Source organism: Barbatula barbatula (assembly GCF_947034865.1).
Source record: "Barbatula barbatula genome assembly, chromosome: 12".
NCBI lineage: Eukaryota > Metazoa > Chordata > Actinopteri > Cypriniformes > Nemacheilidae > Barbatula > Barbatula barbatula.
The window spans coordinates 7,032,697-7,058,742 of NC_136775.1; the positions used below are offsets into that span (position 1 = coordinate 7,032,697).

The 26,046-nt window shown below is 40.4% G+C and overlaps 1 protein-coding gene across 1 annotated transcript in view; it reads left to right on the forward strand.

The window, feature by feature from the left end:
• Window positions 1-26,046, forward strand: part of ptprub (protein tyrosine phosphatase receptor type Ub) — a 171,825-nt gene that overhangs the window by 47,165 nt on the left and 98,614 nt on the right. Inside the window, exon 2 of the mRNA XM_079470498.1 lies at window positions 8,919-9,047. Within this exon, the coding sequence (XP_079326624.1) occupies window positions 8,919-9,047 (129 nt within the window). The remainder of the gene's footprint in view (window positions 1-8,918; window positions 9,048-26,046) is intronic.

Here is a 26,046-nt window from a genome sequence, read left to right on the forward strand (position 1 = left end):
GAGACAGACGAGAATCCAGGGTTTCCAAAAACAGCTGAGAGACTCGTGCGGGACATACAGACTAGGACGGGAGTCTCTCAGCTGGCTTCCCCCTGGCTTGGGGTCAGGAGGCTTGGGCTCGGGCTGTGGGTCCGGAGGCTCGGGCTCGGGCTGTGGGTCCGGAGGCTCGGGCTCGGGCTGTGGGTCCGGAGGCTCGGGCTCGGGCTGTGGGTCCGGAGGCTCCGGCTCGGGCTGTGGGTCCGGAGGCTTTGGGCTATCCGGGGCCATGGAAAGACTGATGGGTGCCGGGCTCCCCGGATAGGCAATGTGCACCCCCCCAAAAAACATTTGGGTTGGCCCCTGGGGTTCCTTGGACTCTGGAGAGAGCTCAGAGACGGGTACGGAGGCCTTGTGAGGCTCGGAGACGGGTACGGAGGCCTGGTGAGGCTCGGGCACGGGTACGGAGGCCTGGTGAGGCTCGGGCACGGGTACGGAGGCCTGGTGAGGCTCGAGCACGGGTACGGAGGCCTGGTGAGGCTCGGGCACGGGTGTGCATCGGGGCGCTGGCACGGGTGTGCATCGGGGCGCTGGCACGGGAGTGCTTCGGGGCGCTGGCACGGGAGTGCTTCGGGGCGCTGGCACGAGAGTGCTTCGGGGCGCTGGCACGAGAGTGCTTCGGGGCGCTGGCACGAGAGTGCTTCGGGGCGCTGGCATGGGAGTACATCGGGGAGGCCGGAGATTTTGACCCTCATGGCCTTCCATATTCCGCTGCTGCGGAATCTCGGGATCACACTCGCGCTGCTTGCGCTGTTGTGCCCGCCGACGTGGATGGCGCCGACGGGACTTCGTGGAGGAGTGGAGCACGGTCCCGGAGTGAGTCGGAACGACCCCCACGTGGATGGCCGGTACCGGACGCGAACCGCTCAAGCCACCGTCCAGCTCCCCAACGCGGTTCACGGATTCCTCCCCCGGGAGAACCTGACTGATCATCTCCTCCAGGGGAAGGTCGTCCGCGTACGGGAGCAGAACGGCGGCGAGCATGTCGTCGTCCAGACCGGTCAAAAACATACTGTTAAGTGTGGGATCGTCCCAACCCACCTGGTAACACACTCCAAGGAATTCCTCCACGTACCTCTCCAGTGGCCGTCCGTCTTGAAGAAGACCCACGAGCTTTTCCACTGGAGAGATGCAGATGTAATCCATTTTTGGGTCGGTTATTCTGTCACGGTGTCGTGCCGGACGAGACAGACGAGAATCCAGGGTTTCCAAAAACAGGTAACTTTTAATAAACTGACAGACTGGTACACGTAACGCAAGACAAGACATTCAGACATTCAATAACCGACAAAGGGAAAACAGAAACACAGAGTATAAATAGTCTTTGGTGATGAAACTGATGGCTGGCAGGTGCGGGAAACGACGTGATTACAAATGACGGACAGGTGCGGGATCGAGAAATGAAGTCCATGGGGAAAAACAGGCAGGGAAACGGACGGGAGTGTTACAAGTACGACCTAATAATGATTATTTTTCTTTTTAATGCTGAAAGTGCTAGTCCACTGTAGTGCATCCATCTTTGGAGCATTGTGGCATGCATTATTGAAAATAATCCATGATACTGCCTCCATTCTGTTTGGCTGCCACTGTGCAGTATTGGCGTCCCTCGTTAAGCAGGAGTAGGAAATGAAATGCATTCATTGTGAGTGCTAAGAATGGATGAATAGCCTTGCAGTAGAGTGCTGAGGAGAGACTTCCCCGCTCAACACAAACAGGGCTGGTCTTTGTCATGATGGTCGAGGCTGTGTGCCAGGATGCTAATGAGGCAAGCAGAGGAGCTAGTGTTCGGGCCGGGCGTCTGCGGCACATTCCAGCCGCGTGCCTGGGCGGTGAGGAAATGTCTGATTAGCATACGACCGGGTCTTAAGGGCTGCTGAAAGAACAAAGGAATTAAAAGGTGGTTTGTATGAGGTGTAGTGATGGAAAGTCTGAAGCATTTCGGAGAATCATTAATTTTAATCAATATGTTTTAAACCAACTGCTGAGTCTAAGATGATTCAGCAGTTCATTTACGTGATCGCATGGTTTTCTGGCGTGGCGTATTATGGCGTCATGTAAATTTAGATCAAAAACATATGCCAAAAATTCTGTCATTATTTATTACTTGTATATGGCTACATTTTATAGTATGACATTTTGAGTGGTATTTGTGTGCATACAATGGAAGTTAATGGGGGCCGACCGGCTACCAACTTTTTCCAAAATCGCTTTTTTTTGTCTTCTGTGGAAGAAAGAAAGTCATACAGGTTTGGAATGGCATGAGGCTGAGTAAATGATGAATAATTTTTATTCTTGGTTTCATTCTTGGGTTGTTGACTCGTGGAGTTACTCAAATAAATTCAGACTAATTTCTGAATTAATCTTTCGCATGAATTTTGTGACCTGCTTCAAAGGATTCATTGACCCAACCAAAGTCTCTTCACTTCTCAGAGCTTACTTAACACCGGCATTCATATGGGTGGTTTCACAAAAGCACTTTTGGTGTGCCCCCAGGTTCGGTGATGTGAACGCTGTCTTCAGAACCCGGGTGCACACCCACGAACTGTACCCGAGTCTGCTTAAAAAGGGATGTCTGGAGTAGGGTTCATGTGAACTCCAGTACGCTTTGCTGCTGATATAGTACCAAATCTCGGAAGTGAACCGCTATCCTTTGTTTTTCTGACGAGCGTGACTGACCGCTCCAAGCAGAGATCTGTAGCCTATAGGCTATTCTCATATATAATTTCTGTTCGCCCTTCAGCGTTTTTAAAGAGCATTTTCAGTACATTCACAGACGAAAGTGCCGTTATGTACTGAAGCTTTGGAAACAAAACTACGGTTCAAAAACATAAATGTATATGTTATGCATTTGCCGCCTTCTGTGTTGTCGTTACAAGCGACAGGGTTAACCGCTGCGGGCTGATGACGCAAACGACCCTTGGTTTGGACCCAAGAAAAATTATATGAATGCGGGGCAGTGGGCAGTAGAATCTAACTAAATGTGAAACCAACCTCATGTAAATCAAAGGCTAGAGCGAGGAAGAGAAACCCCAATTCATTTCAAATACTGTAAATGACTTGGGCTTTATTAAAAGAGTTATCTCAGCGAGGGGCCAGCATGTACCGTATGCCAGTTAATGACAACAAATCTTTCACACATTTTTGAACCGCAGAGGTCTGTTTTGTGAGGGCAGCTGCTCCTGTAAATCCTGGGTGTAAAATGAAGGGCCGTGGGAGGCTATTGATGAACGTGGGATTCTTTGGCGAGGAGTAAACGCTTGCGTGTCTTTGATTATGTTTGCTTGAGAGAGGGACACATGGTGCGGAGGGCCAATTATATTACGGTCAGATTTGCGTATCTAGAGTTATTTTTACAAAACACTTCCTTCGGAGATAAAGGAAAATGCTGAAGCTATGTTTTTTTACGGATTAAAACTGACTGGGAGATCAAGAAAGTGATGGGTCTTGTAAAGCCCAACCCCGAAGGGTTTGCGATATGTGACTTCATTACTTTCCATTCTCTTGTTGAAGAGCTGATTCAAAGTAAAAAGTGAGTTAAGTTCTGCATCATTCAGTATGAAAATAAAGCAATTGTATGTTTTGGATGATTTCATCCCAGTGGTGACTCTGATCCGCTCAATTATAAAACCAGGTGGCGAGGAAAGTCACGAACCTCATAAGGACCGAAGAGGAGAATCTCATTTATGAGGAAAAAGTCTCTCAGGAAACAAGTTGAGGTTCAGATGGAATGCACATTTCAAAGTGGGACACACTTTAAATATCTCTTGGCAAGGTAGTGCTAACCTCCAAGCATTGTTAAACAAATTGCCTCTCTCTAGCATTACTGCTCTAGATAAATCTGATTTATTCCTCTGACAACATCCTATTTGTCTTGTCCCCACTCTCCGTCGCAGAGCCCTTCGTTGCTAGCTAGAAGTAGCGATATTTGGTGGTTCTTAAATCTGTACGGTTTGTAACAGATCCATGGCATCAGATTTAGTTCTTGGATCTGTATCTTTGCTTCTGGGCTTCACTGTCTGTTTGATGCTATACCACTGCTTCCTCAGGCAGATTGTCTTTTTTGTAGCTTTCGAAATATTTATTTCCCTCCGTTGATTAATTAAGCAATAAGGAAAAAAGACGCCCTTGTAGGTGTACTTAAAGCTGGAGGGCTTTATGCACACAGCGGATTGTCTGCCACCCTTTCAGCATTTTCTATATTCAGTAAATCATGACATTGGGTGCCTTTTTGCTTTTATAACAGTATCTAGATTCTAAAGATATTTTGAAAATGTTTTTATAATGAAAACAATATTTCATTATGAAAATGTATTATGTGCCATCCTTTCAGTGTAAGGTATAGTGTATACTGAAAACCCTCAGAAAATGAACAAAGGGGATTTTGGTGAGGCTGACAATATAACAAGTTAGCTTTGAGCATTACTGTAGATCCCTCATTGTGTTTTGAGTGGTCTCCAAAGCCTAAATACTAAATAATAGTGGAAAATTGTTGGACATCCTGATTGGTTGAACATTAGTCCTGCACCTTTCACCGAAATTCTTTATTTGTATAAATATTGTTAGACCACTTTACTTGGCGATTGCTATCAGGATGTGAAAAGACACTTAACCAGCATAACAAAAACAAATTCTGGGAAGAATTGGCTACCCTGGATTTAAGTAAATTGGGTATTTTACAAAATAATGTAAATTACACTAATAATGAATACAAATTAAGCAGAAATTATATATGCATAAAACCAAGCGGTACATTGGTTAATAGAACATCCTCAGAAAAAAATACAAGAAAGCAGAGATTAATCAAAATCTTCCATTATAGCTATATTGATAGCCCGACTGCAATAGGCTTCAATGGAATGTCCTTTGAGGCCTCAGACAGACCATTCTTCAAAATGTTAATGAAGGCTAATAACACACTGACTCTCAAAAGGGAACTTGTTCACATTAATAAACAAAACAAGCGGATGGGCTTGCGCACACAAAGCCTTCCTGGTTTAGCCAGGGGCTTTAAACCCTGGCATTAGCTCAGGCCTGATGTTTTCTCGGTTTTCTGTGCCAAATTATATTGTAATTATTTGTTGGAGACGGTCATGACAGGACCAAGGCAGTGGGCTCGGGGGCGGGTGGGCTCTGCGCTTTTGCCGTGCAGTTGTGATGGTAATTTGCATGTGCTTGGCTTTAAGAAGATGTTTACCAATGGAAAGAAAAGCTGGGCACTCCATGTCTCACTCTGGATCTCTCGAGAACGTCTCGAGTGTCTTTTCTCTGGTAGGAGGGGAGTATTCGAGCAAATTAGGTTTTAGTTTGTTAGCTTTGGTATCTTTTGCTACTCTTATAGATACGGCTCTCTGTTCTGCACGATTAGGGAATGGTGTCATTTTAAACCACTTGGGACAGATTATTTCCTTCTTCTGGATACGCCAGGTAGCCATTACTGATGTGAGTGACAGGGATGGGAATCGGAACTAAATGATTTTGGGGTGATCAAATGGGATTACACTTTTTGACGTTTTGGGTTCCTGTATGATAAATTTACAAAAACAAAATAATAATAAAAAATGTAAGTGAAAAGGTAATTTATTGTATATTTTATGTTCATTTTGTGATTTATTTTGATGTATTTTTACACGTTGCATATTTATTGTGTTAAAGCTGCAAGTGTTAAAAAGAATCAAAAATCGGTTATTGATCAAATACATAAAAATATGTGTTTTCTAGATATGCAATTTTTTATATTTGACTTTTTGGGTATTATTTCTCTGGAAGTGTCAGTTTGATGTAATTTGACCAAATTCAGGTCTCTGGAACATGGAAGGGACATTTCTCAATTGTTGGGTGTTTCCAAACTGGGATTGGCGTTTTTCAACTTTTCAATCAAAAGACGGTGGATGTCCGTTTCTCATTTATTGTTGATTTCTAAACTGAGATAAAAAAAATGTAACTGACCATTGGGAGGGAATATGGAATCGCCCACTTGATATATTTTCCAATCAAAGAGATCCAGGTAGGAAACGGCAAGTAATTGAGAAATAACATCTGCAATTTTCAGTGATTTTTCAGCGATACAGATTTAAAATTGATGGAAATCATTAAGTATTTTAAATAATGTTTTAAATTGTGTCTCTCTCTCATAACCTTTTATTCAGACTAGATGTGCAGTAAACACTGTAAAAGTGTTTTAGTAAAGTAGCCTCAACACGTCATCAGAAGAATGCAAGAACAAAACATTCCGTTTTTAATATTCCACTAAAAACTGACTTGTACTATGCAAACCCTGATGCTTTTGAAATTAAATTTCAGAAGCAGCCCAAAAGTTGTACCAGATGTACATCATTCCCGCTTGACCGTAGTAGAGACATGCCCAGAGGTGGCAGTAATGAGGCAGTCAGCTATGAGGGTCACCTTGATGGCATAGTTATTTTCACGGCTGTTGCCAGCGTGGTTCCTCTCCTCTCTGCCCTCTTCTGCTTTGAGCTGGCACAAATCAGCAGCACGTGACTGGGATTAGCCGACTGCCCACTACTGCCTGCTCTTTCTCACCCTGTGAGGCTAATGTGAGGGACCGCAGCAGATGTGGTGCGGTGCGCGGGCCGTTGCGCATGAAGCTGCTGCCCCGGATCATGAATTTGTTGAGTATTAAATGTAATTTGGAGCTGAAATTAGTTGCAGGCTCAGTTTAGGAAGTCTCTGGGGTATTAGAATTATAGTCTGGAATTAAAAGCTCAGAGAGGTGGTTGGCCCCAAGCACGACCTAACAGGAAGCCTTGAAATTGATATTTTGTGACCTTTCATAAATTGGTTGTGAACTTTTTTTGAGTAGACTTGTGTAGTGGTCTATACATTTTTTTCCATAATCTAAGATATGTATATTATGTGTATTATATCGGAAGAAAAATCCTGCAGTAAATAATGCAATATGCAACTTTGACTATTCTTAACCTTGTCAGGTATTATCATAATTAAGTTATGTCGAAGTATTGCGATATGCAAATATGCAGAGTGAAATCTCTAGTAGAGAGTGTGATTATCATTGGTTGATATATTTGTATTCATTATATATGATACAACTTATATACACCATTTTGCAAGATGTAAACCATGTGGTCCAGCGGCATTTCCTTTTAAGTCTTTTTTAACACTACACAAAGGTTTGCGCAAAATGCAACTAGTAGAGCATTTACTAACTGAATTGAAATGTTAAAGGAAAGAAAACTAGAACAGGAAGTGTTTATATTGAGATAGGCATGAAAATCTTAAAATAGCATTAGCATTTAGCTAGTAAATTAGCAATTAGCTATAAATGTGTGTGGTTTGCTTGACATCAGAATCACATCAAAAGTTGAGTTAATAAAATGAAATGCTTTTGAGTGAGTAATAGATGGTGTGTAGGTGAAGTGGTAGGGTTGGAAATGGATGTGGGAGTGTCTGGCACCTCTTTCCTTCTGCAGAGACATAAATGAGATCAGAGGGGATTGCATGATGAAACACAGCCCCAAATAACACGCTGCTGCTTAATTAGAAGGCTTTCAGGCCAGGGGGTCTTAGTACGCCTGCCTGCAGCCATATAAACCTCCCGAGAGAGACGAGGAGTCATACATTTTGTCAGCTAATGTGTGGTTTGCTGTCAACAAATTAGGGATCAAATGCCGCCCAGATGACATATTTTCACCCCTGAAGCCTTTTCTGTAGGGCCTGTATGTTTGAAATAATTCACGAACATTAGGGATGTTCATTTCGGATCATTTTCTTAACCGACAACCGACGCTCGTTAAGCGAACATTAACGGTTAACTGAGATTTTTATATAAATCAGACGTTGAAAAAAAATACAGTTGCCGATTGTCTGTGACCCAGTAAAAACACATTTTTATGGGTTTATTATTAAAGTGCAAACAGTAGCGTACAAAACGGATCAACAACGATCACAAGAGAACCTTGATAACAACGAACAAACATAATATTATTCACAATATAAATGAAGAATATAATTTCAAAATTTCGAAAATAAATAAACTCTAAATAAACCTAATCTGAAAGAAATCACATAAATTAAATAGTTAACAAATTAAGATTTTAAAATTATTTTAAAAAAAGGGGCATATCCACATGCCGCGGGGATAATCTGAACCGCGGCCTGTTAACTGTTATGCCTGCGCTTGCGCAGCCGCATCATCCGACACCGCTTGTTCATCTTCTGTAGTGGCCATTGCCAAAGATGCACAATTCTTAACAAGTATTAGCACATCTTTCGTTGTCATGCAAAAAACATGAAAATCTACTATTTATTATATGCATTGTCATACCAAAAATATATTTTTTTCTCTATTAAAAGAAGGTAAACCGTTTAACTGATAGTAGGGGGTATGTATTTGTAAAAAATCTATTTCACGGAATGAGTAAATTATTTTACGGTGAGGACATGTTCATGAAATCTCGCATTATAATGCTATATTTTACACCGAATTTTTCTTAGATTGATTTAATTTATTTATTACAGTAAATTTAAATGCTCACCATAGTTAAAATGCAGGCAAGTTATGAAAATGTACTGAAGATATCAAATTAAGTTCTGACAATCAGATGTATTATTTATAAACCGGTGTTCATGGGGTCTGTACTGTAGGTGTTTATCGTTTTCACTCTCTATTAGATGAGCAATATTCGTGTGTTGCTCTCTGTCTTTAGGTTTGTTTATTCTCTATGTTTACTCCTCACGCGTCTCCCAAAACTGGATGTTAGCGCGTCACATCAAAGCGCTCACGCGGCGAGCATCATCGCGCATTTCAATGCAAGTTTCACCTTAGCTTGCCTGAAGTTAAATTTTATTAAAGCTATTAACAGCTTTTACAAAACAACCTGACTTTTTTTCTTCTCTTCCAACAGCCGGTTGTACGTTTGACGATGATGCGGACCCCAGCCTCTGCGAATACAGCCAAGGGGATGAGGATGATTTTGATTGGCAGCTGTACCGCGCCCATGCCTCGCCATACCCCTCCTCTGATCTCCTGCGCGGTAAGCTCGCTGCCTTCGCCCATTCTCATTCCACAGGTTTATTTCACACTGTGTTGCAAACCATTTCACACCGTGTTCCCGTCCAACCAGGATGCCCCCCAACTGTGCTCATCAGTGCGGAGGCTGAAATGACGGCCACCAACGCAGCGTGCACTCCTTTTGTCCTTGTCCCAAACACTCTGTTTGCTCGTTTTTTTACTTGTAGTTTTGTAAAATTTAAGCAGAGTTTCATACTGTTCAGAGGGAAATGTGCAGGTATTATTAATGATTGATCCAAGCTATGGACATTTACCTGTTTTTGAATATAGAAAAGGGCGTAACCAAAGGGATGTTTTGCCCCAAATGAAATTATGACATTTTTTCATCATTTACTCATACTCATACAGTAGCATTCCAAACCTGTATGACTTACTTTCTAAAAGAAGAAAGATATTTAAAATATATTTTTTGTTACGTTGATAACCAAACAACATTAGCCCCCATTGAGTTCCACTGTATAGACACAAATCCACTGAGACATTTCTCAGTATATCTTGTTTAGTGTCAAGGTTTTGAACAACATGAGATTAAATACATGGTGACAGAAGTTTTATAATTTGGGTCAATCTTTATTTAATAGAATTCATAGGATGTTACAGAAAGGTGTAGAGAGAGAGAGAGAGCCGTGTTTAGACAGTTGCTGCTGTCTGAAATAAATCAGTCCCGACAATCAATGGGTTCTTCTTTGAAACGTAGCCCATCCCAAACGGGAAGCGTCAGAAAGATGTGCATGACCTGCTGGGAAGGGCCTTTTATTGAGAGCCATTGTGGATCGGGATCAAAGCAAGCAGAGGGAGACAATAAGGTGGAGAACAGGTAATTGGACGCATGAATTGTAGGTACGTCAATGCAAGGAAAGATAGGACACAGATGAGACAGGTAAAAACTGGGTAAGGTTCTCAGCAAGGAGATAAAACACAGGGGAGCTGAACAGAAAAACAGATCTCAGGAGAATGGGAGCCAAGCTCTACACACTGTATGGGAGGTCAAAGAGACAATTGCAGAGGGGGATGGCTGTCTTTGAGGAGATAAATAGCATTACTTTTTTTTTTTAGCTCCATGAGAATACGGGAACATATATGCATACACTCTCACTCCCCAGAACATACACATTCTTTGTCAATTTTATGTTTTAAAAAGGCTAGATGTGGAAATCCGAAACAATTGTTTTTGGGGACACCAGTGGCCATTAAGTGAACTGCAACCAGCAACATACTGCTTGCAATGGTGCACAAAACACACAGAATGCCTCGACCATCCGTTGCTGGTCATAATTCACTGATATCATGCATACATATCAGATCGTGAAGAAGGTGAGTTAATGATGACAGAATTTTGATTTAGGGTGAACTATCCCTTTAATGGCATGACAAATTTGAATACCGGGACGTATAAGGAAAATATTTAAGTGATTTTAAAGATTTAAAAACCTAAAAAAATTATCAGAAGGACCTTGACTCTAAAATAAAATCCAGAGCAAGTGCAGAGTAAATAAAATGACGAGAGCTTAAATCATCTCATTAGAATGAAGTATGATGGAATCCTCCACGGTTCATCATAATCAGTATTTAAATCACATGCATTTTAATCGCATGCAGAACCTAGACAGTTTACCCGCAGTCTCAGGCGCTGTGCAGTCATTAATACATCTCCTTCTGGCTTTAATTAAAACTGACTGTCTGTCGTGTGACATTCACGTTGCTCTGAGACCAACAGATGAGTCTAGGCATGCAAAGTTTAAACAGGCGAGAATGATGTCACACTTTGAAAGCACAGTGGGGAACTGTTTAACAGTTGAATGTTGTCTTTATCTACAGTATATATAGCTATCTGTCTATACATCTGTCCATCTCTTTGTGTGTCAGAATCCTTCAAATCCTTGACCTCCGGGCAATAAGACTTTGTTCAAAACTAGTACCTTTCTTTGCGAAAGATTTTGATCATCATGACATGGGGTGCATTGTTATTGGGAAACTAGGTCAGAACCTGCCACGCTTGGTGTACTGAGTGGTATAAAACAGCTCCGTTCATGTTGTTTCTGACTTGATGTGCGCTGCAAACATTGTGCTCACACATCCTAAACTGGGCCAGCTGTAGTTTGTACACCCGTGCATATTACACCAATCCTGTCACTGTCCTCAACCTTAAAGGGGCTGTGTGTATTGTTTCGAGGATCTATTGACAGAAATGCAATATAATATACAGTACATAACTTTGTCTTCAGAGTTGTATGAAGACCTTACATAATGAAGTGTTATGTTTTTATCTTAGAATGAGCTATTTCTGTTTACACACACCAAGGTTCCCCATGCATGGAATTCGCCATGTTGTTTCTACTGTAGCCCTAAACGGACAAACTGCTCAACAGGGCGCTGCTGTTTGTCCATACGCTTTCTCCTTCGGCAAAGAAGCGGAATTGTGACGACATCTTAGTTCTGTGTTAGCAACCGTAGTGCTTCGAATGGGATGGGTGGAGTGAGCTGTTGGTTGCAGTTTGTAACCTCACCGCTAGATGCCGCTAAATGTCATATACTGGACCTTTAAGCCAAATGTATGTCTATAGTCTTTTCTTAGAATAACATTTTAATAAATCACACCACAGCGCGATATGATAGTGCTTTACATTTAACTCTTTAAAGAACAATGTAGGTGTAGTGGAGAAAGTTATGAAAGTAAGTTACTCTGAAGTGGTTAGCGAATGTGTCAGTTACAGTGACAGATGTTTCCTTTGTTGTTAAATTACTATTACAAGGACTATTGTTAGTTAGACTTAAAGCAATGTTTCTGAACTGTTTTTGCATCTGAACACAGATTTTATATTCAATGTAAAGTTGTGCCCAACCTCTCCATGTCACACATCCTTGGTCAAATTTTAATATCAGCATCAAAAGATGTCTAGGTTCAATTTATCTTGCCGTCTGGAACCTGTGAACCATTTTTAGGATTTGAATCCCCAGCTCTCATAACCAAATACAGTAATATCCACTTCATAATAAAGTTACCAGCCAGCTGGCGCAGGCAGTTGTCAAATTTTATAGTCGAGACACAATATTCAGGTCTGACCGCGGGAACTTTCATTTGCAAGGTGATTTTTTTTCGTTATCGTATTGCACATCGTAAATCACACTACAACGTCTGGGCGTTTTCATGCTTCAAGGTGAAATATGCACATTTGAATCTGGTTATGGCACAGGAAGTGTGCAGCACTTGGTCCCAATTGATCCCTTCTGACCATAATCCAGACATCTGGGTCTGACACAGATCCGCGGTAATCTTCTCACAGGAACTCGGTTCCCACAGATATTAGTGCTAAAGCCAGGCAATTCTCTGGGTCCATCTTATAATGTCCCTCCTTAGTCACAGAAGCACAGAGGCACGCGGCACAGATCAGAGACCTGTAGGTCTTTATTACCAGCTGCCCTTCACCTTTCTCAAACAGCAGGCTTGCGTCCCATCTGCACATTATCCATGCGTCCCATCTGCACATTATCCATGCCCAGGCCTTATTCATCACCGACATGAGAGACCACAGGGGCCCCTGACAGTGGAAGTTGGTGGGGAGACACATCTGGTGGAGTTGTAGGGTCATTATCGGACCTGGCTGGCTTCCCTGAATGATCTAATAAAGTTTCCAGCTGCCTGGTGCCGTTTGCCCTGATACTCCATCTCTCAATCACAGACTTCTGCTCTGGCACTCGACGCGTACGTATGGAGTTTTTGCACTGCAACTATTTGGAATCGGACAGAATGTCCATGTTTTGGGGTTATTTGTTTACGAGCAGGTCTGCATAGAAAGAGTGTTTATCTCACTAGGTGTCATTGCACCATCATCATGTTGAGGTTAAATACTTTTCCTCTTAAAGAGATAATTCACCCAAATTGTTTTATTCTGTCCTCATCTAGTCACCCTCACTTGTATATCACGCTTGCTTCTGAGCAACATTAAAGAAGATATTTTGGAGAAATATTATAGTGGTTGTGTTTACATAAAATTATATTCAATGGGGGCTTGGTTGTAAGGTTACTAACGTTCTTCAAAATATCGTCTTTTGTTTACTACAGTAGATAAAAGCAATACAGGTTTGGAATGACGTGAGGTCGAACACATGGTGAACTATCCCTTTAAGCTAATTTTCTTAGAAGTCAAGATTTAAGAATGAACTATCCGTTTAACTCAACAACCAGTGCTGCCAATTCATGAAAAATGATCTGCGTTATATGCTGATTTATTAATCATATCAATTGCAAGCGCTTTTTCAATATCTGCTGATAAAAGCCGCTAAATACATCTTTCAAAATAATTTAACTATTGTGACAGACAAGTAATTGATTGACGACTTTTGAAAACAATTACATTTTAATTTCCGTTTCATTACACACATGCCTACCAATAGCTTAGATCCCATTTCACAATCAGTTTAGAAAGTGGTCAAAGGCTCTTTTGTGCCTGTCTGTTTTTTGTGTAGTTGTCTGTGTAAAGATGCGCTTTATTGATATTTTTGGTCTTTGCAGTTACGTTGTATCCCACTTATTTTGTATACTGCTCTTTAAGCCACACTTTATTACTGCATTTTATTCTGGGTGTTCATAAATATCGCTTCCTGCTCATTACAGTCGCAATTACAAAGACCAACGCAAATAAATGGATAGAGGCATCCTGACAATAATAACTTGTCCATTTAAAATATTATAGATGCCCATTGCATGTGACAAAATGCCAGCTGCGTTTTAAAATTCCTTATTGAGTGGATGGGGAACATTTTCAGAACACCCAAGTTCTGGTGCAGACAGAAATGGGCTAAAATGAAGCCCCATCTGAGGCACAATCTCAGCAGTGGCACTCATGTCGACGCAGAGAATTGATTAATAACGCCTCTCTCGCATTCAATTTTTCTGAAACTTTTGGATTAATGCAATGATTCGCTGCTCCTCTTTGAACTGTCATCCGATCTAAGAAGCGTTCGTCTTTTTTAAGCGTCTCAACCCAGAGTCTCAAGTTATTCATTTAGCACCTTGTAATAGAATCAGCTCACGACAAAGGTCCCAAACAAAGACCTTACCATCCATTTGATTGAAATTCCACCATCAAAGTGTGCATGAGATCAAAGCTCAATGAGTATGGCAGCAGAATAGACACGTGACCTCAGCTTTATTTTTGACTACTGAAAGCAGAATGGAGAAGGTTTCATCGAAAAGTTATTCGCAAAGTTTATGTGTGCTGATAGCGAGATATCAAATGTGTTTTACTTCTCTAAAAACACAAACTTGTGTGTTATCTCACTATTTGTAAAGCGTTTCATGCTTTGGCAGCGCTAAATCCAGGTGAAAAGCTGGCAGAGATTTGGAGCGTGTGTGCAAATTTTCAAGCACTCGAGTAAGATGGAAGGTGAAATGGGGAAGTGAATTACAATATAAATCTTGACAAGCTGCACTAAATTCAATTGTATCCGAAGACAGATATCATAAACACTAACACTAGACCGCTTCTCATCAAAGAGAGTTGACAAAAGAAATAAGTAGCAAAATGCATTTTCAGGTGAACTGAAAGCTAATTAAACAATATATAAACAATATATAGTCTACTATATATAGACAATATATGTCTATGATGTAAAAATATGTTTATTTAGGAGACATTAATGTCAAATGAGGTGATGTTAAGGCTCCCTGTGGAGAACCACACAATTTTACATTCGTTTTGTAGATCATATTACATCTTAATGCTCATGATTCTGATTTCCAAATGTCTGTTGGAGTAAATAAACGTTTAACTATATATGGAATGGAAAGAAACGATTTTAAATTCAATGTGTGACTTGATTGACAGAATGAAGCTTTTATTTTGAGGGTCCCTCCCTCCAGCAGCATTAAAATCTAATTTAGATAATCACAATAGAAACAAATTGTCTGTCATTTGTCTAATTCGAAAGCTATATAGCAAAAAGAACTCAAGCATCAAGCGTGATGTCTGTACATGCTGAAATGTAATTCACAGCTGGGGTTTGATTAAATAATGGCATGATTTAATGACACTTAACAGTTAAGATTTAATTACACTTTATTGTGTTTACTTTTCGTATGAGGGCATTTCTTGTTCATGAGTAAAATGTGGTCACATTTATTGTATGTGTTAAGCTTCTCACAATCTTTACAGTGAGGATTGTTTTATAGATACATCAAATAGAAAAGTATGAGGTTATTTTCAGTTTATATTTTAAATTTATGTTGTAAATATTGTGAATATATATTTATATTGTAAATTAGGTTATATTTTTAACAATGTTTTATGTGCTTCTGTAATTATATTAGTTATTTGTTTATATTTGATTTTGCTATTTAAGTTGAATTTATTTTAGTTTTAGATTTGGATGATCTATTGACAGATATGCAATATAATATAACTATAATATAATCAAATAAAACATAACTATGTCTTTAAAGGTGTATAAAGATGATGAAGCGTTATGTTCTCTACCGAGCGTGTTTCGTAAATTAGGAAAGAGATGAAAATATGCCACTATCTTAGTGATGTGTCAGGCACCCTTAGGGTTTTTCTCATTCCTAGAACATGTTGTGCATATCCATAGTTTGTTGCTGCTTATAGTCTCTGTCAAATTATTAGTGAACTTTAAAGGGGCCCTAATCAGACAGTTTCTGTATATCTCCTGTTAATCTTGAGTACTTACAGAATAGTATCGCACCCTTCAAATATCTGCAGAATCTTTAGTTTGATCACTTTTATTAAAGACCGATACAGATTATTTCGAAAAACATGCGATGTGTGTGGGGGCGGAACTAAGACATGTGCACACACATTGCCAAGAAAACTTTTCACTTAAAGTTAAAGTTAAAGTTTCACTTAACGTGTGCGGTTCATGTCCGGCATCTTTTGGGACCGGCACTCCATCTATCAGTTTCAAACGATCTCCAAATCCAGCGTTATATCCACCGTTTATATAACATTCATCACTTGGGTGCAGCTAACAAACAACACAGCTGAACTCCGTGAACACATTGCTTTCTCTCTCTCTCTCCTGCACACATGCTCCTTCTCCCGCTCTCCATGGTTGATGCGTTGGCATACCGCATGCTTTTCCGGGAGAATTGTCCAATAAGGGACTAAGAAAGGTTGTTACGTAACGATTTTTCATGTTCGAAAAAAACTTTCCGAAACCTATAGGAACACTGGGGGAATGTATCGAGCACAGAAATACCACGTCATACGTCCAACTCGTTTTTTGACAAGTTTCCATGTTAAGCATGAGAAGACGTTTTACATTGTAAAGAAGTCAGAATGCATGACACACCGTTGCACCACTCCTTTAAGAATGTTTTTCCTCTCTATATGTCCATATGAATTTTTTACTACATTTTTCTTTGTATGATGTTAAAACAGAAATCACCCTTGGGGGCTTGACATTAAGAAATGAGATGATAGCTGTGTTTGTACCATGCTAATGTTAACCGCCCCAAGAGCATTCTTGTAATTAACATTATTATAAGACCTTTCAGAGTAAAGAAGTCTGATAATTTAGGTTGAAGTGGCATGTATGTACATCCATGCACTCTTCAAACAGCTTTTGGTGCTGGTCACCTTGACCCAGGTAATTGCGACTACGGCGTCTTAAAGATGGTTCACACAATCAAAAGACTGCTTTCAGTGATGTTAAGGTGACAAATATTGTATAATGTGTGCGTATAACAGTTCAGGCCCAGTGCTGCGTCTTCTCCGCAGGCATATAATGGCTGCTAATGTTTATGTTGTCACACTTGCATAGCTGTTGTGCTTAACAGCAGGGGGCTTTGGGAAAACCCCCTTGATGGTGCCTGTGCCACTTTTTGCTCTCTCATTTTCTGTGTCACTGACATGGAGCCAGCGATGTTGAAAATGGTCTTTCACAGTAACTCAGAGCTGCACTTAAAGCCATTAAATATGTGGCATTAGATGAGCACTGTGAAAATCGTATACCACATAGAGGTCTGCCCACGTCTTTTCAGGCTAATTTCAACCTAGCCTCACAGCACGACATGAATTAGCCTGTGACATGACATGACACACTGCGTGACCTAATCCAAGATGTTCATTGTTTAATGTGGAATTTACATTGATTATTATTTAATAATTTAGGCTCCACATAGCAAAATGTATTGCAATTGTAATCTCAGAATTAACTGCTTGAAAATTAACTTTTTGTTTAAAGATCTATCTAAAAACCTTACGTCATTTCCTCATGCAGTTGTGTGACTACTTTTGAATACAATAGGAGAGAAAGATGATGTCCACACAACAAAAGTGGATGGGGACCTGGAGCCATCAGTCTCCAAAAGGACCAAAGGAACCATAAAAAGAATCCTCACTGCTGATCAACTATTTTCCAAACGTTTCGAGGTTGTGCTGAATTTAAGTTATTAAATAAGAGGCTTTCCTGAACGTGTCTCTTTGACACCTGGGTCATCATTCATTTTCATTGTGTAGCAAAGAGCATCTTGGACACAGTGCTATAAATCAAACCTTCTGCATCTCATATATAACAAGGAATGCTTTTGTAAAGACGTGAACAACAACACAATGTTTACTTTTGGTGAACTGTTCGTTTAACTTGCTAGTAAAAAACACCTTCTTGCCTTGAGTGCTTCCACTTATGCTGTCTGATATTTGACCTGTGTTTTGACTTGCATAACCTTATATGTTTTGCTTATAGTCAATGTTTTCTTGTACAGCTACTTTGTAACAATAAAACTTGTAAAAAGCGCTATATAAATAACGCTGACTTGACTATGCTGTGACATTCTATAACTTGACCCAAGCACGGTCTTGGAGAATTTATTTGGATTTACACTGATTCAAAGGACGCCTCCGTAAATGGTTTGGTTTTCTTTTGCTGCAGGTGAAGAGAGGGGCATATATTAGAAGATGTGCTGACTTGGCTTCATTTCAGCTGTAGAAATGCTGGTGTTTTACTGCTGGGAGGCTGGGCTTTAATAAGTGCCCTGGGGGATGCTGGAACCATCCGTGGTTGGTGTTGCCGCTTCCTAATGCGTTCAGTAATGAGTCGATGGCTTCAGTAAATTCGGTGTCCTGTGCGCTGGCAACAGCATTAAGCCTGAAGGCAATGCATATAGTGCATGAACACATAGTTCTTTATCGTTGTTTATGGGGTGGAGTTTGGAAAATCACTTTCTTATAATTTTATAATTAGAACCTTCATTTAGTTTGGAGGTCGTTCAAAGAAATAAACTCTCTTAGAATGTGAAGAGACGTCTCCCTGACTGTTGTGTGGGTGCGATAAATGATGTGTCACGTCTGCTTACCTGCCTTTAAGGAATAACTCACCCAAGAATAATAATTCTCTCATCATTTACTCGCCCTCTTTTTATTTTAAACTGAATGACTTTCTTTCTTCTGCAGAACACAAAAGATGATATTTTAAAGAATGGGTGCCATCGATGTTAGTTTACCAACATTCTTCAGAATATCTTATTTTGTGTTCTGCTGAGAGGGCGAGTTAATGATGATATCATTTTCAACTATCCCTTTAAGCTTCATTTTATCGGTGGATGAGGACTGCTGAGGGAACATTACATCATCTAATTAATATTCATGAGCCATGTATATACGATTTATAATGTGTCCACTGCATTTCTTAAGAGAATTTTCTCACATAAGCACACACACACATGCCGTGACAAGGGACAGTTCATCAGAAAATGAAAATCCTGGCATCAATGATTCATCGTCATGTCATTTATATGTTGGGGTGCACTATCCCTTAAGAATCACGCGTGTCAAGATTTAGTTCCACCATAAAATCTTCATTGGAATAGATATAAAATATACGTTCTAGAGCCCATAAAAAACTAGTAATTAGCTCTCAAGGTATCAGCAAGCCCAGTGCCTGGTTACAAACATTATCGTTCCCTAAGCTCCTTTAAAAGTTGTTTGTGTGTCTAAGCTCCCCGTTGGTGAAAACAACAACATCGAGAGGAAATAACTCAAATGACGGTCGGTTGGTTATTTCTGTCTCCCTAGACGTAATTTGAGATAAAAAGTAAGACTTCCAAGTCAGAAATGCTGGTTAGCTCGTACTGGAACTCGGGGCTTCCTCTCACAGTCGAAGTCTTTCAACGTTTGGCACGCTTACTTTTTCTCTTATTCGTCGTCTCTGTTCTTCTCAGGTGCGGTCTATTTCGGGAGGAATTACCATAAGAACCCCCATCGCTCGAGACCGGGTCTGTCATTGTTATTGATATGCCGACGAGACCGCTGGGCGGAGCTATTTGCATATAATCACTTTAACTGATATGATAATGAATGTGGTGGGTCTGATGCAAGCAAAAAGTCTCTCCGAAGACGGATGGCTATTTGAATTGTACTCAATAAGCAATATATTATCCAAGGCACAGAGAAAGAGAGAGAGTGTCCTCCCCCTGCACGCTGCAGCCAGCCACACCTGGATGGATTTAACAAAGTCCACCTCGGTTATGTAAACAGCCCTCTCCGTGTTTGTACACGTTTTCTCGTAACCTTAATTGCTTGGCCTTGTTCTCAGAGATCTCTCTTGAGTGAGTTGTGTCTCTCGTCCTTGCAACCATCTGGAGTTCGTTTTTTATATATGGGGCAGGTAAACGCTCTCACAACTGCTGTAGCGCAGGGGTAGGAAGGGAAGGGCTGTTTTTCTTAATTTAGAGTGGCTTTCGGAAAGCCTGAAATGTTTGTTTAAGCACTCACGCATGAAGACTTGTGCTAATGAAGGTGCTTACTCATAAATCAGAGATAATTAGGAGCAGTTTGTAAATCTTTGGTGTAGCTTTCCCGCAGAACGGAACCCACAAATTGCTGGCTTGCTTTTTAAACACCCAAACTTATAAAATGCTCTAAGACAACCACAGTCCTTTATTTCAGATTTAAAAAATGTATTGAACCTAGAAAGATCTTCCAAGAATGAACATTTTGGCTTCATTTAATCGCCCTCATGTCATCCAAACCAAATAAGTCTTCGACGCCGCACAAAAGGAGACTAGGTGGAATTAGAGTGAATTTAGATTGAGCCTTTTAAGTTTTACAATTCTGGCAGGATGCTAAAAGAATGATGTGCCACAGGATGCAGTAAGAGAACTTTTAGGGAACATTAATATAAACAGGCACGATGTTTCTGATGCACAATGTTGCTCCTGCTGTTTGTGTAATTGACTTTCTCTCCTCCACCTTTCACCAGGACAGCACTCTGTAGTCGGTCAGCATCAACTCTCAGTGTGCTCATTCTCCAAAACAACACAGACATGCTGCGATCATATGAGCAGAGACAGGAGCACAACCACCTGCAATTAAAGAGAGAGAGAGAGAGAGAGAAAGAGAGAGAGAGAGAGAATGTGTGTGAGGTGTGAAACCGAGAGACTTGAATGAACTAAACTGAGTGAGAAACAAACCTAGGTACTTTCCATGAATACGATATGCTCACAATTTTTGTCAAGTCTTTTGATTTATATTTATATAGCACTTTTTACTATTTTTATTGTTACAAAGCAGCTGCACTAGAAAACATTGACTATAAGCAAAACATATAAGGTTATGGAAGTCAAAACACAGGTCAAATATCAGACAGACTATAAATTCCTATATGCAGTGTTAATTAAATAAAACTATACAATTCTAGCAGCCCTCCGGCCAGGCAAACAGTGCAAAGCAGTATGCAAACGGTGGCGAGGAACCCAAATCTCCATTGGAGGAGAAAAGAAAACTCAGAGGGAAACCAGGTGTAACCAGGGGATTCCAGTTCCCCTCTGGCAAAAGCTGCAGCCTCTGCACAAGCTCGACAGTGCTTGCACAACAAGGCAAAATAATAAAAAAAATGGATTTAAGATTATCATTAATAATCTTATAGCGGCTGACATTTTGTAGAGTCACCACGTCCTTTGTCCAGGTCTATCATCACAGCATTTGTCAGGTCTGGGCATGGACTGCGTTTAACTTTGTTTAAAGTTCAAGAGGCACCACTGTATTGGATTGGGTGTTTTTATTGGGTAAGGTAATACATATATTCAGTCTTTTTGGCTTCCCCCATATAAGATGTTCTTGTAATATTTAGTTGATTGTAAACAAAGCGCTGCTGCCCACACTTTGCAAATTATCCTCTCAAATCTGTGTCAAACTTAGAATTTCAGCTTTCGGGTTCATCCTCTCCACAGCGTCATTACAGCGGCGAGCCAATAGAGACCGTTAAAACAAACCTGTTTCTTCTTAGCAGCAGCCTGCTACAGTGCGTCTGATGGACAACTTTAAAGGCGATTTTCTCAATATTTTGATTTTCTTGCACCCTCAGATTCCAGATTTTTAAATAGTTGTATCTTGGCCAAATATTGTCACATCCCAACAAAACATGCATCAATGAAAAGCACAAATATGGCATAAAATGTCACTCGGTTACCTTTTATATAAACCCCCACACTATTTTAATTATGAATTTAATCCTTAATGTTGCAAGTCAACCTTTTTTCGAAGGTTTAGCTACTCATCTCATCACACTTTGTTGAATACTTATCTAGGCCCTATTTTGTATCCTATTCATGAAAAGTGCCAATAAAGAAGATAAGAAGTGTAACAGGGTTGAGAAGAGTGAGAGAGTGAGAAGGGGGATTAGAGAAAGTCTGTAGATACGACACATGGAGGAACAGTGGATGATGAGCAGAGAAGACGCTGAGCTGCAAGACAAAAGAGAGGAGAGATAACGCTACAGAGAGCGAGCAAGTAAGAGAGAGAGAGAGCTCTGCTGAAGAAATCAAAGTCTGAAGGATGGGGAAAGGAAAACTGAAAGTAAAATGTGAAGCAGTAGAAAACATGAAAGTGAATATTTTGCTATCTTTTTCAACAATGTGACAAACACAAGCCTTTATGTTAAGAAAACGCTTTGATTGTATTGAGGGGCGAGACTTAGCTGAACTGTGTATTTTTTAAGTCAGAGTTTCTGCGTTTGTGCTGATACAACAGATTTCTTTCATTCTGTGTATAAGTCCCAGCAAAAGAAAGAAAGGTTGTCTTATGAGATTCGTTTGATTTAGTTTTTCAGCTGGAACTCCATGCCAAGCAGTCTGACCCCATTTGAAAATCACTGAATTAAGTAACTCATGGATAAAAAAGTTATGCCAAAAGTTTCCAAAACCTTTGTTGACCATAGCTTTAAGCTAGTCTCAAAGTCTAGTGTCACTACCACAACGCACACACACGACCAGTGTGGTGTTTTACGTACAGGGGACTCTCCGTCAAACACTGCCACTACAAATGACTCATGGGAGTCATCCAGCGGGAGCTGTCTAAAGTGATCTGCTCAGGCTGAAACGCCACTAACACGGGCGCACGTGAACTCGAGCGTGGAATTGTAATAATGCCATGCGTCTAGCTCCAGTCTGACAGCAGCGAGACGTTCACGCGGCATAATGAGAAACATGGTCACGGACGTATGAACCCGTGTTTACACTTTCAAGCCCACAAATACAGACACACACACAGTGTATAGTCGTCCTGGAGCGGCAGACAGAGATTTATGAGTTGCCTATATCCATTGCATTGCCTGCTGTAATGAAATGCACGTTTACAGAAGGTGCAGCTGCCTGCAGTCACCTTGCTGGAGACTTCTGTCTATACGGTAAAAAGTTTTATTATATTTACAGAAGTGAGGTAGTTACTTTACAAGATGTTTTTTTGGGAAGCATAGTTTCAATACAATATGATGATAAAAATGCAAATAAAGAGGCCCAAGTCAAATGGAGAGTTCACCCAAAAAATGGAAAATTCTTTCAACCTTTACTTGCCCTCATATAATTTCAAACCGCAAAACACAAAAGAAGATATTTTGAAGAACGATGCCAAACAGCACTGGCCCCCATTGACTTCCATTATGGACACAACCACTGAGACATTTCTCAAAATATCTTCTTCTGTGTTACACACACAAAAGAGTCATATACAGGTTTTGAATGACATTAGGGTGAATAAAAGTTGTCATACTTTTGTCGAACTATCCCTTTACCAAATAGGTTAATTTCTGACATTGCATTCAACATCGCTGTAATCATACATAACATAGACACAGGCCTTTCCTTATACTAGTTTGGGTCATCATGTTCATCCATGCACATCCATGCACATGCCCTGCTTGCCTTAGCTTGAAGACTGATAGAACCAAATTTAGCTTTACACCAGCGGTTCTGTCCCCTCTGTACTCCCAGGTCGGTTAAACCCATCCCAGAGCTTTAGGTCTCCAGCGCACGCCCCAAGAGAGAGTGGAACCTCAGTGGCTTCTGTCCTTAATCCGGGGTCAATTTCCTCTACGACCAGCTCAAACTCTCATTAGAGCTTCTCTCCCGGTCTCTTGTCTGCATTGCTAGCAGTCTATAGAGTGACCAAAAGATAAAACATTTAACCTGGATATGTGATGTGCTGCCAAAGTGATTTGGCCAAATCAGCCCTCCTCAGATCAGTCAAATTGCTGTATGTTAGAATTTTTTTTAATCTGTGCTTAAAACAAGAACATTAGTGGGGTAAAAAATATTTTATAATTAAGATTTGTTTTTGAAAGAAAGTCTTAATATCTTTTGCAATCTTGTTTCTGAGGTTAATTCATCTTGAGGATTTTTTTTGTGTACAAAATAATGATAAAGAATAGTTTCCCCATGTGTAATCTCTGACATCCGGTCATTGTAATTGTATTATCCTGAGATCAACAGAAACCGATATAGGAACACATTACTCATTATATTACTGCCTTCAGCTGCCTCCCCAGCCTGGTTTTGATTTCAGAGGTGGTAAAGTGGCTGTGTTATCTCTTGTGACGATTAGAGCGCACAATAACCAGGATTTATTGGCCCAATAAGGATAACAATTCATTACCAGGAAAGGACTGTTGTAATCCTATTTCCACAGGCCATAATTGGGTCTAAAACCCAACATCCGCCACCCTAGCTCACCCACCATTGACACTGCCCCCACCCAATCCAACATCCGCCATTGCTCCACCTACAGTACCTTGAAGAGTGCATTCAAGAAGCTTAAGATAATCCTTATGTATTGTGTGTTTGTGCATGCCGAGACTGAGACTTTTGGGAGTAGACGCATGTCTCCTACCGCGGCGAGTCAACGGTTTGCGAGGCTTAAAACGGGCTCACCAGTTCAAAGACTTTGCTTTAATGTTGCCGCCCGCTGCCGTTCTCCGCCTCTCATGCACGTTCATGTTCGCTGCCTTTTACTTTTCCCTTGTCTTTCTCTGTGCGTCAACCCACAAGCAATCTCTCCGCCACCATCTGTGTGTTCAGAAAAGAACAGCACTTAACACAGAAAGCATGGGCTGCTACATGATTACATGCATCAAAGGAATAAGCCAGTCATTATTCACAAAAAGGAGATGGAGTTTTCATAGTTTGCAGACGGAGGAAGGCAATATCCTGTTCTTTTCTTGTCAATCCACCTCACTCTACAGTGAGGCAATGATATATCAGATGACAGCTAGACAAAAGATCCATATTCAGCATCTGCTAATAAGTGCTTTGGCACTGCATTCTACAAGACAAACAACACTGAAATCCGCCACATCTGTTTATTATTTATTTTTACCTTTTTGAATTAGTGTTATTTTATGAATCTTTTTTTGATTTCGAGCGCAAAGAAGCATTACGCGTTGAACAACAGAATAACCAAGTTTCTTCGGTGCAATATTCCCCATCCTAAGACCGCTGTCATACCTAGATCCGTATCCTAAAAACCCAGTAGAACATATCCTCAGAATGTGTCAAAAGCAGAAATATCATCCTGCGCAAAGCTACACCAAGGAAAATATTCTAGGCAATTTGTAGGCATAAAGCAGGTCGTATGAGGGGAAAACATTACGCTTGAGGGATTGTGGGAAATACTCCAGGATATTAAGCACTGCTCGTCTCTTATATCTGTGATCTTCAATGACCCTTTTTCCATTTCCATGTGGAAGAGCTATTGTCATTCTAAGATACAATCATGCTTACGCAGATGGGCTTCGAATTAAAAAGCTCCATCTCGTGCCTCTGGGATCACTAAAGACATCATAGGATGGTGTACATCAGAGATGTTTGTGGTGTGCCAAGTTAACTGCAGCTTCCATTAAAGGTGCTTGTGTCATTTGGAATGTTGGCACTAATGGTTGTAAGTCTAAAAGTAACGTATACGTCTTTCACATTGTACTACGCCTGGTTTTGCATTTCGGTGCGATTTGAAGCCCTTGGTTTTGTATATAGCATTTCTCTGTCATCTAAAAGTGAAAAAGTCAGATAGGGAAGTACACTCTTGGTTTCATAAAGTGAGACAGGGATTTTTTAGATTGTGATAGCTGCTGTGTTCTTTATATACTTTTATTTATTTCTGCCTGCAGTGTTGAGGAGTAAACAATTAAAGAAGTGATGCTATTAACTAGTTTCTATAGTGGGACAGTAGTTCGGCTTTACACTTGAAAAAATGAAACGCGTTCTTCTAGAATGGCTTTCTGATTGATAAATCTGATCAATTTAGCTGAATTGGCCATTTGTATTATTCAGCTAAATAAGTTATTTGATCGTAAAAACAACAATACAAATTTACATTTTCCAGCAGCTCGGGTTCCAAAAAACAGAAAGAAAATTATTTTCTGAAAGTAAAATTGCTTTACACCCAAATTTCTGTCTTTTTCTCTATTTTGACATGTTTATAGCATTCAAAAATTTAGAAAATACATTTACAGAATTTTAGCTTTATCAGTTATCTGTTATATATCAAATATATTATGCCAAGACATTTTCCCAACACTGTCTTTCTGTGTGAAATGCGATAAGTGTAGTCTGAGTAAGAGCATCTCCAATGTCATTTGGTTTATTCTGATCACGTACTGTGGTTGTGGTAATGTGAAGCAGGAGCAAATTTTCTGTCTCTGTGGGTATTTAAAAAAATAACCCAACAACAGTGCAT